This window comes from Acinonyx jubatus, chromosome D3 (genome assembly GCF_027475565.1).
Source record: "Acinonyx jubatus isolate Ajub_Pintada_27869175 chromosome D3, VMU_Ajub_asm_v1.0, whole genome shotgun sequence".
Taxonomy (NCBI): Eukaryota; Metazoa; Chordata; class Mammalia; order Carnivora; family Felidae; genus Acinonyx; species Acinonyx jubatus.
Window position 1 is genome coordinate 55222009 of NC_069392.1, and position 15363 is coordinate 55237371.

Below are 15363 nucleotides of genomic sequence, written 5' to 3' on the forward strand. Positions count from 1 at the left end.
TGTACATTTCATTCCTAGAGTGTTGTCTTGTCTTTCTCTTATGCTCCTGTGACCACGTTTGCCTCTGAGGCTGAGCCAAAGCTGTTGGCCCCCTGCCACTCCAGAAGCAAAGAGACAGCGGCATCAAATTTGAGGAAAAATGGTAATGAGTGGCAAAATACTTAGGTTATGTTTCTTTGCAGAACTTTCCAGACAAGCAAGCAAGGAGTTTGAGGGAATAGTGCTAATGTATACTTTTGGGACACCTCGTTTTCAAGGTCTGATATTGTCTCTAAAGGGACTTTTTCTTTGAAAAGACCAGAAACTGTCATCTTTATCTCTAGTTAGCAGTTTCCTCCACAGTTGTTATTAGGGGAGATATCAGTCACCAAGTCCTTGGTAGGATCTCGGGGAAAAAAAGCCCTTGCAGTATTCCGTATCACAAAGCCCCAGGCCATGCCCTTCTGCATCCACACTGGAAAGATCCAAGGCTCTGAGGCCCCCGGGCTGGTGGAGGTGACTCATCTTTCTGACCCTGAGTGGAAGACAGTGGCATGTTTGGTGCACACGGTGTGCCTGTCAGCAGTCAGCATCCTGTTGGCCAGGAAAACACTACCTCTTCCTGGGAAAGGCTTTGTGTGCAGCTGAGGCAGAAGCACCAGTGGACAGAGGCCACTGAGTCATAGAAGAAAACCTGGCTGAATCCAGGGGTTCTGTGTTTGCCGTGGGAAGAAAGCTGCCCCATTTGCACACCCCACCCTGACACCAAAACAAGTAGACAACTTACCCCTTTTCTGTGTTTAAGGATTTTATGGTCCATTAGTACAGGGAGACTATGGTAGCACACATGTGAATACCAAGGGAGGTGTAAAGCAGTAATTCTGAAGAGCCCCAGTGGGTACTTTCTGTCGGCCCCTCCTTTCCCTGTTACTCTGACGGAGCTCGTTCATCAGAGTCCTCTACTATCCACCCCCATGACTCTTCTCTTCCCCTGGCCTCAGTCACAGATGGCTTATTGACTTAGCTAGCTATTTACTCAGTCCCTTGCACCATAAAAAAAATTGAGCCAGTTTATAAAAATACACAGAATAGAAGATGGAATAAATGACCAAGATAAGCAATGAAGAAGACAAGGAAACAGTTGATAGAGCCAGCAGGAATATGAGGACACAGAAGTGTCTATCATATGATGTTCAGTTACTAGAAGTGGGCTGCAAATATGGATCTAAGAGTCTGAGGAGCCAAAGAAAGGAGAAAAAGTAATCAGGCAGAAGGAGTACATCGGTGAGTTAGGAAAAGATCCCCCTTTCTAAAGCAGAGCCGGGAGGGAGGTGAGTGATCACAGTTCACACATGCCAGGCACATGGGCCAGAAACTGAGTTAAATGCTCTTCTGCCATTTTCTCCTCCGATCCTGGCAACTGTGGGGTAGATACTATTGTGATGCTCATTTTACAGATTAGAACACGAAGAATTTGGGAGTAAGTTAGTAATTTGCCCAAAACCAGAGAGTTAGTCAGTTATAGAAAAGAGATTCAAACCCAGGCTGTCAGTCTCTGTGTGTAGGGGCCAAACCAGGAAGTTCACCCTTCAGGGCAGTGGGGGAGCCCCAGGGAGAGATTTCTGTATCAGATGCAGTAGCGATTTTTGTAGGGCTGTGTCTCTTTACCACTTTCAATGCAGTTCCTTAATACAGGCACAAAAACATAAGTGCAATTGAAATTCCGTGAAAGGAATTCCTTGAACCATAGCTGTCCATGTGCTTAGTTCTTTGATGATCTAATTTCTTTATCTGTGTACATGTATAAATATTATAGATTCTATTGGGAAGTAGATCAGTTGCTCTAATGCATCCCAAACCCACTCTAGTACAAATTATTTATACACCAGGAGAAACTTGAAGCTGATGTCTTTGGCCCCACTACTCCCGAGCCTACCTCAGGAGCTGCTCTTCCAGCATGCTGGGACGCCGGAGTGCACTGAAGGGCAACTTCACCTGCCTTGTGGCTCTTTCCTTCCAGCGTGTTCTTCATGGAATGCTTTAGGAACTGGGTATTCACTCTGTTCAGGACCTCATACCACTCAGGCAGCAGTTCTCAAACTTCCAACGGCCACAAGTCACGTCAAGCCAATGCAGACCACCAGTGTTAGGTAAACATTTATTTTAACTTTTAGTTTTAAAAATATCATATTCTTTTAAAAAAGCATTTTATTATAGAGAAATCCAAACACATATGAAAGCAGAATAGTATAATGAACTTCTGTGTACCCATCACTCAGCTTCAACAGTTGTTGACTCCCGGCCAGTCTTGTTTCAGCACCACCCCCATCCACTTCCTCTCTCCCATACTGTCCTGTAGCCAATCCCAGAGATCATATCACTCCATCCATAAATATTTCAGTATGTGTCTCTAAACGATACAAATTCTTTCCTTTAACATTATAAGACCATTATTCATAAGAGTTCCCAAATATCATCAAATATCAAATTTCCAATGATCTCAAAAATGTTTTAAGTCTTTCTGTTTGAATCAGTATCTAAATAAGGCCTACACATTCCTATCCGATAGAAGAGGATTAAAAAAAAAATTTGGGGGGCGCCTGGCTTGCGCAGTCGGTTAAGCGTCCGACTTCAGCCAGGTCACGATCTCGCGGTCTGTGAGTTCGAGCCCTGCGTCGGGCTCTGGGCTGATGGCTCAGAGCCTGGAGCCTGTTTCCGATTCTGTGTCTCCCTCTCTCTCTGCCCCTCCCCCGTTCATGCTCTGTCTCTCTCTGTCCCAAAAATAAATAAACGTTGAAAAAAAAAAATTTTTTTTTACCCAAATGTAGTTATTAGGTCTATAGATTGCCATCGGCCATGTTAGTAAGTTTCAAATGATGTAAACGTAGAAACATATATTTTTAGACTTTTCTCAAAACACAATGGTATAATCTTATATACCAATGACTGACATGTAAAGTAAAACAATCTCTTCCAGCTTCATTTAATTACAAACTATGGACTTGCTTGTTTTTAATAAAGTTAGCTTTCCAGATTTGTACTTAATGCTTTTATGTATTTAATCAATTTGATGTCAAATACCCAAATATTTGGTTTGTACCTATATGGTCTTTGCTTACTGTGTTCTCTATTTATTTGTTTGTTTGTTTACATGTAGTAAATTTTTTTTAAATATGAAATTATTGTCAAATTGGTTTCCATACAACACCCAGTGCTCATCCCAACAGGTGCCCTCCTCAATGCCCATCACCCACCCTCCCCTCCCCTCCACCGCCCCACCCCCCCGCCATCAACCCTCAGTTTGTTCTCAGTTTTTAAGAGTCTCTTATGCTTTGGCTCCCTCCCTCTCTAACCTTTTTCCTTCCCCTCCCCCATGGTCTTCTGTTAAGTTTCTCAGGATCCGCATAAGAGTGAAAACATATGGTATCTGTCTTTCTCTGTATGGCTTATTTCACTTAGCATAGCACTCTCCAGTTCCATCCACGTTGCTACAAAAGGCCAGATTTCATTCTTTGTCATTACCACATAGTATTCCATTGTGTATATAAACCACAATTTCTTTATCCATTCATCAGTTGATGGACATTTAGGCTGTTTCCATAATTTGGCTATTGTTGAATGTTTATTTATTTTTGAGAGACAGAGAGAGAGAAAGAGAGAGTGTAAGTAGGGGAGGGACAGAGAGAAAGGGAGACACAGAATCTGAAGCAGGTTCCAGGCGCTGAGCTGTCAGCACAGAGCCCAACGGGAGGCTCAAACTCACAAACCATGAGATCATGACCTGAGCCGAAGTCGGACACCCAACTGACTGAGCCACCCAGGTGCCCCCCCAGTAGAAGAGTATTTTAAATAACACTCATCACCTCATGCATTTGGAAGAGGACATCATTCCCAGTCTCTTCGCAAGGTTCCTGCCCTGTTTGTTCTGTCCTATTTGGTTAGGTTCTTTACTCCCTATTCCACCCATTTCTTTCCTTACCCTTTATTTTTACTAAGTTAGGCACTCCCAACTCAGTTATAGGTCACTGGAAGCAGGATCAAGAGTCTGATGTCTCTTTCCAATGGCCATGGATTCAGAAATGAGATTTCCCACCAAAAACACTTTTGGCCCAATTAAAAAACAAAATTCAAAATCCAGACGGATGTATCCTTTAACTTCAGAGATGGGGGCAAAATAGGTCCCTCTCATCCACATGGGCCTTGGAGATTACTTGTCCAACATTACAAGAGGTTCTAATCTATGTGTGATAATAGATTGTCCTCCTCCTCTTAAAGTGAAGACAAGTTATCAGACAGATATTGGGAAAGAGTCAAACTCTACTCTGAGCAGACTGGACCTCAGTTTGGTCTTATGAAAACAATCTGATTTCTCATCTAATGTTTTTCTTTTTTCTTTTCTTTTCTTTTTTTTTTTTAAGGGGCTGAGTGTATCCTTTGGACATTAGAGGCCAATGACAGAATTGACAAGGTACCTGAGACAAATTGGACAGGATGGGCAAAGTCAAGTTCTCATCCGAAGTTGAGGAACGGCCCTCTGCTCACAGAGGGGAAAGCAGAGGGGTGGAGATTAGACCATTGGAAAGAGAGTTGGGAGGACAGTGAAAATGTCCAGGCAGGAGGTGATGTATTCCTGAAGTTGGGTAGGAAAAGGACTAGACAGAAGAGGAAGGATCAGTGTGAGCAAAGAGGGGACATGGGGACATGGGGACTGATTAAACATGAGAAGAGGGAAGAAGGAGGAATCTCCAATGTGCTGGGATGCTGCATGAAAAGGAATCCTAACCACCCCCCGCCCCCTGCCACACACACATTTCCAAACTGCCCATGGCCCTGTAATGCAAGAGGCAGCTGATCTGTGGATTTGAAAAAATACCCCGTGTGCAATATTCACTTTGTAGTTAGAGCAAAGGTTCTTGACATGGCTGCACATTAGTATCATCTGGGGAGTTTGAAATTCTTGTGCCTAGGCCCCAGCTCAGGCCAGATGAATCAGAATCCCTGGGTATTTTCATACCTCTCCCCACCTTCCCCTGCAACAGAGGTAAGGCTAATGTGCAGCCAGGGCTGGGAGCCTCTGGGCCGGGGGACACAGCATGCAACTACCTGCCTGGACTCCTTATTGGAAGTGTCCACAGCTTGAAGCTTAGTTTGGCTCAGCTTGGACCCCTGTTGCTTGGAGTGAGAGAAATGACCTGACCTGTGGGACTCAGCCCTCTGTGCAGAGGCCGGCAGGGAAAGCCTGGAAGGGAAACAGGAAAGGAAGCCAGGTGTATGGCACACGTGCTTCCCTCTGCCTGTGGAAGGAGGCAGCTGTCACACTTCTACATGTCACATTCACCCAGGGACATTTGTCAGATGCAGATGCCTGGGTCTCACTCTCTCCTTGGGTCAAGAGTCTAGGGTTCGGCCCAGGAATCTGCATCTTAATGGGTCCCAGGTGACAGTGACAGAGGGTTCACCACACACGTGTGCACGTGCACACCCCCCAAAACCCTGCGAGGCCTGCAGGAGCAATGGTCTATGGGCCCCTGTGATGGACGCGTACAGGCAGAGATTCTCCTTCACCCTGGACCCCGGTCCAGGAGATTCTGAACAGTTGGGACTGAGGTAGTGCCCAGCAATGTAAGTGTTAGAAACGATTAGAACTTCCATTTCTAAAAATGGTTAAAATGTCCACTTGGGGGCCTTCGTGGAAAAGAGGTGGACCTGCCCGAAGTTTTCTTTGTTTACTAGAAGGTGGAAGTGAAACCGGAAGGGCCCTTGGCTCACTTACTCCTTATTCCCACCCAAAGGGAAACTGGGGGGCTTTCCGAGGCTGACGCTAGCAGCAAGCGCCAGAGGTAAAGTGGGAGCCGAAGAAGCGGCCTCCGGTCTCAGAGAACTTCAGTTTCAGCAGTGGGTCTCAGGCCGGAGGACCCCTGCCCCAGAGGCTCGGATGTTCAGTGCTTGTGGGCTTAGGAAAGGTTCCCACCTGTCCTGGCCCTCCCTTAGGCCCTCTCCGTGGGAGAGGAGAGCCACACAGCCACCTTGCCACCCTCACCACTGGTCACTGGGAAGGTGCTGAATGACGCAGGGGTTGCTGTACCCGGAGAAAAGGAAGCCAGGTTCTGGGCAGGTGCCACCTGCCCAGCAGGCTGCTCTCCCAGCTTTGTTTTTCCTTTCTCTAAGCCAGGAGAGGGTTGTGGGAGGGGTGTTCCCTCAGGAAGAAAAGGCACCTGGCCTCCTAATCCCCCAAAGCAGAGGCAGCTCAGGCCCAGAGGCCCCAGGGTCTGGTTCCACTGTCCTCCCTAGAGAAATATGGGAGTGGGCTCGGAGAGGCCCAGGAGTGCTTCCGTGTCTCATAGGAAGGGGAAACAAACCCTGCTGTTCCAGAGCAGGCTTCGGTCAGAGGGGCAGCAGCCGGTACCAGGACAAAGGCCCTTTTGGAGGAGGTGTCAGTGTTCACACCCCACACCCCAGAAATGGGGCCTGGGCTGGTGTTTTCGCCAGCTAAGGCAGCTATAACAAAATGCCACAGACTGGGCGGCTTAGGCAACAGACATGTATCTCAGTTCTGGAGGCTGGGAAGAGGCTGGCCCAGTGCAACAGGGCAATTACTCAGCTCTGTCTTCTCCAGTCCCAATTCTGGACCTCCTCCATGCATTCTGATCAAAAAGAAGGACTAATCTGCTCTAAAGTGGGAGTCACCAGGAATAACCCAGCCCTGTTGTCAGGATTCATTGTAGAGCTTTAAATGTGTTATAAGACAGTTTACAACGTTGAAGCAAAATCCAGGGATGTACATGGGTTAAGTTAAAAGCACAATTTTATATTTTCTCGTCAAGCAAGTTGACTTGAGGCAACAACTGAAGTATAATTTAATTCAACAGGAAACATCCCACTTGGAGGGAAAACAGAAAACCAAAAAAAAAAAAAAACCAAAAAAAAAAAAAAAAACCCCCCAAAAAAAACCTTAAATTAAAGCCAAACATTCTTTCCAAGGCACAGCACTGACATTTCCAGATTGACAAGCACAATGAGTTTGTTTCCATGAAACAAAATCATGAGTCCAGAGTTTGCCTTTGAAACAGCTTTCCACATCATCTCCATTTCTCAAGGCTCAGGGAACGATGCTCGTGGCCTTCCTCAGGGCCAGGTAGCCAGTGACGACATCAGATGGCAGCCTCCGGATATAGGAAAACTCTTCAATGGTGCTGAACCGCAGCTTGCTCTGGGGGTCAGTGTAGTTGGCCTGGGTGGAAAACAGGCACAGGGAAAGGCAGAAAATTGTTGTTAGTGCTGAACATTTTAAGTTCAGGCTTAAAGTTTTTTTCTATTGTACTTAAAGTAAAATATCTTCATTTTGCCTTCCTCTGTGACCATGAACGCTAAACTGCTCACTTTGGCAAAGACTGGTTAATCTTCCCAGACTTGAGAAATAATTCAGGGTATGGACGAAGGGAAGAGGAGTGACCACATCAGACACTACGATTCTTCTGGTTGGTGTCACAAAGCCTAGAAGAAACAGGTCCAAAGTGGAATTCATGAGGATCATCCCTCCCTGGTCCCTGCCTTCAAACCCCCCATGCTTTGGGGCTCCTGGGTGGGTCAGTCGGTTAAGTGTCTGACTCTTGATTTTGGCTCATGTCATGATCTCACGGTTCGTGAGACTGAGTCCTGCATCAGCCTCTGTACTGATGGTGTGGAGCCTGCTTGGGATTCTCTTTCTCTCTTTCTCTCTCTCTCTCCCCCCGCCCCCTGCTTCAAACAGATGTTCTAGCTCCATCCCCCAAGGCAGGGAACACTCACCCCTCCCTGTCACACCACACCTGCCCCATGTGCACTCCACTCCTGCTCCTCCACACCGTCCCCGTGCCACTCCTGTGGCTCCCTGGGCTACACCGCAGAGCTGGAGGGGCCGCCCACACCCACCCTCCCACTGGAAGGGACCACCGCCCTACAACTGCAACCAGAGCCATCTTCACAACTTGTGCTTCTGATCATGTCATTCATTCCTCAGCAGATCTCTCAGTAGCTGCTCTCTTTCCTCAGGACAAAGGGCCACATCCTCAAGCACTGCTCCTCAGAGCCGGCAAGCCCTCCTGGGCCCTCCTTCCCAAGCCTCTTCGGCAGCCACACGTCCCCACTCTGGTTCCAACTGCTCTGGCTCTCAGGCCCTCCCTGCATTCATGCCCCATTCGCCCTTTCCTGAGGAGGGGCCCCCAACTGGGCCACTTTACTCCCTAATTGCCTGCTTGTCCTTCAGGACTCGGCCCCCAGTCATCTCATCAGGGAAGCTTTATCTGCTCCCCCACTCTCCCCACATCTGTCTCTCACTCTTACACTTATTATCTGCATAACTCTTCGACTAAGGTCTAGGCTGAGAGGCTCCATGAGGCAGGAACCCTGTGCTTTGCTTATCACCGCATCTCTGCCCCTAGTGCAATACGGAGTGCACGGTGGGCCTTCAGGTGGTGTTTGCACAGCGAGTGATGACTGAATGAATGAACGAACAAATGGACTATCAGGATGATCACAGAAAACAGAACTCACTTCCCACTGACATATCAAAATTATCTTTTAGTGTGTTTTCCCCACATGCAAAGTGGAGAAAATAAATTCACTGACTGTATTACCTCAAGTCATGTGGCTTCTACAGATTTTGAAACAAAACATGAGGATGAGTCACTTGGAACTCCTTGAAAAAATTATAAAAGATGCCATTAAAGTCTAGACAGATAACGTCCAGTTACTCGAGTGTGGACTGTCTGCTCAGCGCAGATCAGCTCTGTGTGGCCCCCAGACATGCAGCAGTGCTGTTATTTCAGGGGAGAGGGAAGGCTGAAGAAGCAGGAAGCTGAAGGGAGTCAGTGGTAGGTTTCTTACACTCTATAAAAAGTCCTCAATTCAGCCACAGGGGATCTCCCAAAGCTATTTAACATCCAATGTGTCAGGAAAATGAGATTATTCCTAAAGATTCATTAAAGCTCTCCATAAAATAAAACTTCAATCCTTTGGCTTAATCTAGATCTTACTTTCTGTACCACATTTCCTGTAATGACAGTAATATCAAGGAAGGCTTAGGTAGAGAGAGAGCAACAAGTCCCCTTTGAGGGCTCCTGGCCACGCAGCGGCCGGACGAACTGGCTGGCAGGGGAGGCTCTACCGCAGTTTCAAGCAGGGGTGCAGGCCTGTGCGTCTGGCTTTGATCATCTGGCCTCCGTATATGAACCAGCTCTGGCCTGGCTCCACTTCTGTGGCTGCCTCACTCCTACCACCACACTGTGCTGAGCCGGCCCGCCCAAGTTCAGACCTCGGTGCCAAGAAGGCTGAGGAATAAATAACGCAGAATACAGAGATACTCTGGCACCGACAGAAAGGTTACCAACAAAAGCTCGCACAGACCGGACCTGACCTAGTATTCTGAGCAGAAGGGAGGAGGCCAAGTGACACCCCAGAGGTGAACAAGGGAAAAGCTGCACTCCTCCAGTCTGCCCTCCTCGGATTCCACGCCTTGAGCCTGAATACAACAATGACCGCCTTCCCGTGGGGCGCCAGTAAAGACCTGTAAGGCTCCCCTGGCTGCAAGGTGACCGGCAGTGTTCACTGCTCACCCAGAACCACTGTACTTCCCATCGCTTTGTAACGAGGGCTAAACACAGGTGTGACCCTGCACACCTCCCTGCCTGCCCACGCCCAGCGGACCGGTGTGGCAGTGTTAACATGAGCTGGGCTTCATTTTTAATTATGTAACTTTAATTAAAAAAAATTTTTTTTTCAATGTTTATTTTTGAGAGACAGAGAGAAGCAGAGTGTGAGTAGGGAAGGGGCAGAGAGAGAGAGAGAGAGAGAGAGAGAGAGAGACAGAATTCAAAGCAGGCTCCAAGCTTTGAGCTGTCAGCACAGAGCCCGACATGGGGCTTGAACCCATGAACCGTGAGATCATGACCTGGGCCGAAGTCGGACACCCAACCGACTGAGCCACCCAGGCGCCCCTATGTAACTTTAATTTACATAAGCAACAAATGGACATATTCAGAGGAAAGGGAAGAGAAGGGAAAAGGAAAAGAAAGGGAAGGAAGAAAACATTATGAATAAGACTAAAGTCCTCTTTTCCAACCCTCTACCATCCAAAAACCCTTGCCTTTCCCCAAGGAAACCACTGTAAGTGGGCATGCTTCCAGACCTTGTTTGTATATACCCTTACACATATATACAAACACACCAGAGAAATTACCCAGTATATTTTTGTGAGTGGCTGTTAGTTTCTGCATAAGTGGTACAATGCTGCTTCTACTACTTTGCACCCTCAGTAAACGATACAACTTGGAAGTTTATCCATGTTATTGCATACACGTCGGCCTCACAGGACAGTATGAAAACACCCCCAACCCCACACCCCTGTTGACTGACCTTGATTTTGTTTCCAATATTTTGCTCACCATCACATTTTCTCATAATCACTTCTGCATGAAGCTCCTTGTGCACACTGCTTCCCTAGAAGGCAGACTGCTGGGTCCCAGGCTTTAGCTTTTCTGCCTCAATAGGTATTGCCAAATGTCTTCCAAATAACCCAGACCAAAGTATTCCCACCTCAAAAGGGCCATGTGTGAGGATATCCACTTCTCTATGTTGACGTTTATAACCAAACGTTTTCATTTCTTTTTTTTCTTTTTTTAATTTACATCCAAGTTATTTAGCATATAGTGCAACAATGATTTCAGGAGTAGATTCCTCAATGCCCCTCACCCATTTAGCCCACCCCCCCCACACAACCCCTTCAGTAACCCTGTTTGTTCTCCATATTTAAGAGTCTCTTATGTCTTGTCCCTCTCCCTGTTTTTATTTTTGCTTCCCTTCCCTTATGTTCATCTGTTTTGTCTCTCAAAGTCCTCATGAGTGAAGTCATATGATTTTTGTCTTTCTCTGACTAATTTCGCTTAGCATAATACCCTCTAGTTCCATCCACGTAGTTGCAAATGGCAAGATTTCATTCTTTTTGATTGTCGAGTAATACTCCATTGTAGATATATATACCACATCTTCTTTATCCATTCATCCATCGATGGATATTTGGGCTCTTTCCATACTTTGGCTATTGTTGATAGCACTGCTATAAACATTGGGGTGCATATGTCCCTTCGAAACAGCACACCTGTACCCCTTGGATAAATACCTAGTAGTGCAATTGCTGGGTCATAGGGTAGTTCTATTTTTAATTTTTTGAGGAACCTCCATACTGTTTTCCAGAGTGGCTGCACCAGTTTGCATTCCCACCAGCAGGGCAAAGGAGATCCCCTTCCTCCGCATCCTCGCCAACATCTGTTGTTGCCTGAGTCGTTAATGTTAGCCATTCTGACAGGTGTGAGGTAGTATCTCATTGTGGTTTTGATTTGTATTTCCCTGATGATGAGCATTTTTTCATGTGTCGGTTGGCCATCTGGATGTCTTCTTTGGAGAAGTGTCTATTCATGTCTTTTGCCCATTTCTTCAAAGGATTATTTGCTTTTTGGGTGTTGAGTTTGATAAGTTCTTTATAGATTTTGGATACTAACCCTTCACCTGATATGTTGTTTGCAAATATCTTCTCCCACTCCATCAGCTGCCTTTTAGTTTTGCTGATTGTTTCCTTCGCTGTGCAGAAGCTTTTTATTTTGATGAGGTCCCAATAGTTCATTTTTGCTTTTGTTTCCCTTGCCTCTGGAGAAAACATTTTCATTTCTTCCCTACTGATGATTTTTTTTTTAAAGTTTATTTATTTTGAGAGAGACAGAGACAGTGTGAGTAGGGAGGAGCAGAGAGACAGAGGGGGAGAGAGAGAATCCCAAGCAGACCCTTGCTGTCAGCACAGAGCCCAACGTGGGGCTTGAACTCACAAAACCATGAGATCATGACCTCAGCTAAAACTAAGACTAGGACACTTACCTGCCTGAGCTACCCAGGCACCCCTCTTTTCTACTGAGGAGGCTTTTCCCTTATTATCAGTGAGACCGAATATCTACTTACTGGTCATCTGCATTTCTTCCTTATAACTGTATTCATATCCTTTTAGCCAGCCCTTCTATGGGATTGTCTTTGAATGATTTGGTAGAGTTCTTTGTATATTCAAATTTTCTTAATTCTTACATACAGTGCAGCAAGAAGTTTTAGGTTAGGTATGACATGACAAGTCCTTGTCCATTACACAAAGGGACCTGGAACAGTGCTTCTCAAAACGATTCTCATGCCTCCTGATGTGTGCAAACCAGTGCAGTAGCCCATGAGCTGCCTAGTGGTGAGGATAAAGCTACCTGCCCATAAACCCTAGCTTCTCCAAGGAGAAATGTCCATTTGGAACCGTAAGAGAATAACTGCTGCCAGACTAGCTCTCCTGCTCTGAACAACTATTAAAAAAAAGGGTCAAATACATAAGGTGACTATTTTCAGGCAGGAGACAAATCAGCGTAGGACTACAACATTGCTCACAAGTTGAACTCCCCTCCAAGGTTAGAAGGGGATATGTACTCTGAATGGAGGGCAAAAGAATCCACCACACACACACACACACACTCACACACACGCATGTGCACGCGCACACACGCTGTGTTACAGCACTTCTACTCTCCCTGTTGTTTTTTTGTGATCACTGTTTAAGGGTCTATGTTAGAAAGTTTGTAGTGCACCGAGGAGTGTGTGCTTTCCGGAGGAAAAGCTATAATACACAACTGATTCAGAAAGTATAACTAATATTATTTTCAAAAATATAAAAAAACCTCAAATCTTCCCCAGTGTAAAATGTAGCCCATTAGTTCAGTCAGTTTGTTACAGATGTTTGGAGTCCTACTTTTTTATAAAAATGTAAAGCATTTAAATGATGTCTATGAGTTTTGAAAAGTGAAGTGTGCCTCATTATTTCTACAGTTATGAGAAAAGGCCCATCTTCCAAACATAAGAGTGGTGAAAAGGACGGGGAAGCGGGGCTGAAGGAGATGAGGTTCTCTGAGGTTCCCAAATTCAGCAAGTTGCCCAAGTCTTACTTGTCCAACAACGTTGCTGGTGTTGGAACTGTGTTCCCCAGAAGCACTTTAGGGGTCACAGAAGTGGGGAGGACAGAGGACCAGATCCACATGGGACCACACTGGGTCAGTGGGCTCCCAGGGATTCTGTCAGAGATTTCACTTGGAAAAGCGATGCATAACATGTTTCCAATGCTTACAAATAATTTTGAAAATCACTGCCTTTACCATAGTGTGTCTTTAGTCTTTGGAGAAGTTTAAATTTGTTTTTTAGAGTACGATCATTTCTAAGATGCGAGAAATTTTTTAAACCTCAGCAGTTAAAAAAGAAATTATTGTTTCATTCATGTTATCTCATATATTAATGAGAAAAGGAAGGGGAAGTGAAACTCATGTCTCCCACCTTCTGGAGCAATCTTCCCTCCAGCCTGCCCACACGGATGCCCCAGGCTGCAGCCACTCTAAGATAAGCCTGCGAGTGCTTCAGCACAAACCCATTACCTATTCAAAGTATGCAGGCTCCAGGCAGGGTCAGGGCTGGTCGGTATCAACACTGTCTAAATAGTATTGTGAAATCTCCTCTTCAACTCAGTGCTAGGAGACAGAGATGTAATTATACTCACAAGAAGACCTGAAACATCAGAATACTTCTTAGCTGGTTTGAAGGATGGAGGAGCATCAATACTGAAGTCTATGGGAGGAAAAAAAGAAAAAAGAAAAGGAAAGAAGATAACTAGGCTGGCTTTAAAATATTCAGATCCCTTTCCTTTTCTCTCCTAAAATGCTGTTGGATAATATTTCTGAAATTAATATTCTGCGATCAAGTGCTCCCAAAACTCTCCAGGGGGATAATGCATTACGTCACAGACCAAGTGCAGGCTCTGGATGCAGCCCTGCCCTGTCCCCAGGGAGCCTGTGCTCCAGCAGAACCACCGGAAGAGCTCATCTGCCCACAAGCCACTCTCACTGTCAGAGGCTACATGGGCTGAGGGCGATGCCAAACAACCCCCTAATTGGGTCTGCGCACCCGGACACCGGAATGTCCACACCCGGACTGCTGACTAATTCACTTGTCACCCATCTGAGTCACCCCCGTGAAAGATGTGCCATGAGGCAGGACGCAGACAGAGATTTGACCTCTACTTTCCGATGAAGTTGAACAGAACTTACAACAGTGCTTTACACAGATTGGAAAATACTGCAGCATAAAGCATTTACTCTGAAAAACGACAGCCCAGAAAGCAAAACAGAGTTGGCCTCTAAGCTAGTTGTTAGAAACCCTCCTAAATCTTGGGCAGCCTTGGAAAATACATTTTAAGGGGAGACTCTTGAGTAAGAAGTTTGCCTGACAGAAACGCCAGTACGACCATATCAGGACCTATTCCTCCAGACGGAAATGTTAACAGTGACACCAAAAACCACACACGCATGACGACACAAACAGGTTCAACACAGATACAGTTATGAGGAAATACGTACAGTATCTCCCTATAGTGAGGCAACTATAGAATTCTTAGGCTAAAAGTCGTTTCCTACATTAATGAGGACACAGACAAATCATGTAGGTTTGCTAGAAGTTGCTAGTCTGAACATTATAAACACATGAAAGGCTCCAGACAGCTCACAGTTAGGGTCGTTCAGTTGCCACGGCAATGCCCTTTCCGAAGCGAGGATCTGTTTCAGGTTCTTCCAGGTTCTGTTCTTCTTGCCAGCTACCGCGCCACCGTGGCCAGAGTGCTTGAGTTAAAGACGTGGATCAGAAGAAACAAAACTCAGTGGAGGCTACCATTTCAGAATCTGAATCATGCTCATTCATAACTGTAACACAGCCCTCATTCTGTCAGCTCTCTTGTGCCCCAAGGGCTGTTTTTTTAATTTTTAAGTATGACACTGTACACTTTAATCTTACTTATAAAAACACAACTTTTGGATTATCAAAATCCATGAGTTAGTTGGTGATAGAATAGAAATAAAAGGTGGTTTGTTTGTTTTAACATGCTTATAGAAAATCACATCCTTTGTTAGGACTAACTTTATAGAATTCACTCATGAATTTCCCATTACTTTAAAAGAAATGCATTACAAAATTAGATTTAAACTCATGACTACATCTCTAAACTCCCTTCTGAGGGCAGGTCACTGCCTCATAAATTACTGGAGATCCTGGAAAACCCAAGTAAGCCTCCCATCATGGCATGGCAAACCTTCTGGAAATTTCTTTTTTGTTGTCATTCTATAAAAATGACAAAGTAAAATGGAAAAGAATAACAAAGTCTGTTGCAGGCACTGGTAATATTGTATTTTCAAAACTAATTAATGAAAAACTTCTAATGATGTAATAGGAGTCTCTATAATAATATAATTATTATATCCTTTAAGAATGAAAAGAAGAGTAGCCTATTTCTACTTT

At 45.4% G+C, this 15363-nt stretch overlaps 1 protein-coding gene and 1 long non-coding RNA gene across 3 annotated transcripts in view; one reads left to right on the forward strand and one right to left on the reverse strand.

Annotated features, from left to right (window-relative positions):
* LOC128312503 (uncharacterized) lies at window positions 1–7215 on the forward strand. The gene is made up of 2 exons (XR_008291899.1): window positions 1–2129; window positions 4398–7215. It is a non-coding gene; the product is annotated as an uncharacterized LOC128312503 (long non-coding RNA).
* Window positions 3626–15363, reverse strand: part of INO80C (INO80 complex subunit C) — a 24650-nt gene continuing 12912 nt past the window's right edge. For both annotated transcript variants that reach the window (XM_027068777.2, XM_027068778.2), the window contains exons 3-5: window positions 14579–14690; window positions 13577–13644; window positions 3626–7210 (exon numbers count right to left, since the gene is read on the reverse strand). In XM_027068777.2, the coding sequence (XP_026924578.1) occupies window positions 7079–7210; window positions 13577–13644; window positions 14579–14690 (312 nt within the window). In that variant the 3' untranslated portion in view covers window positions 3626–7078. The remainder of the gene's footprint in view (window positions 7211–13576; window positions 13645–14578; window positions 14691–15363) is intronic.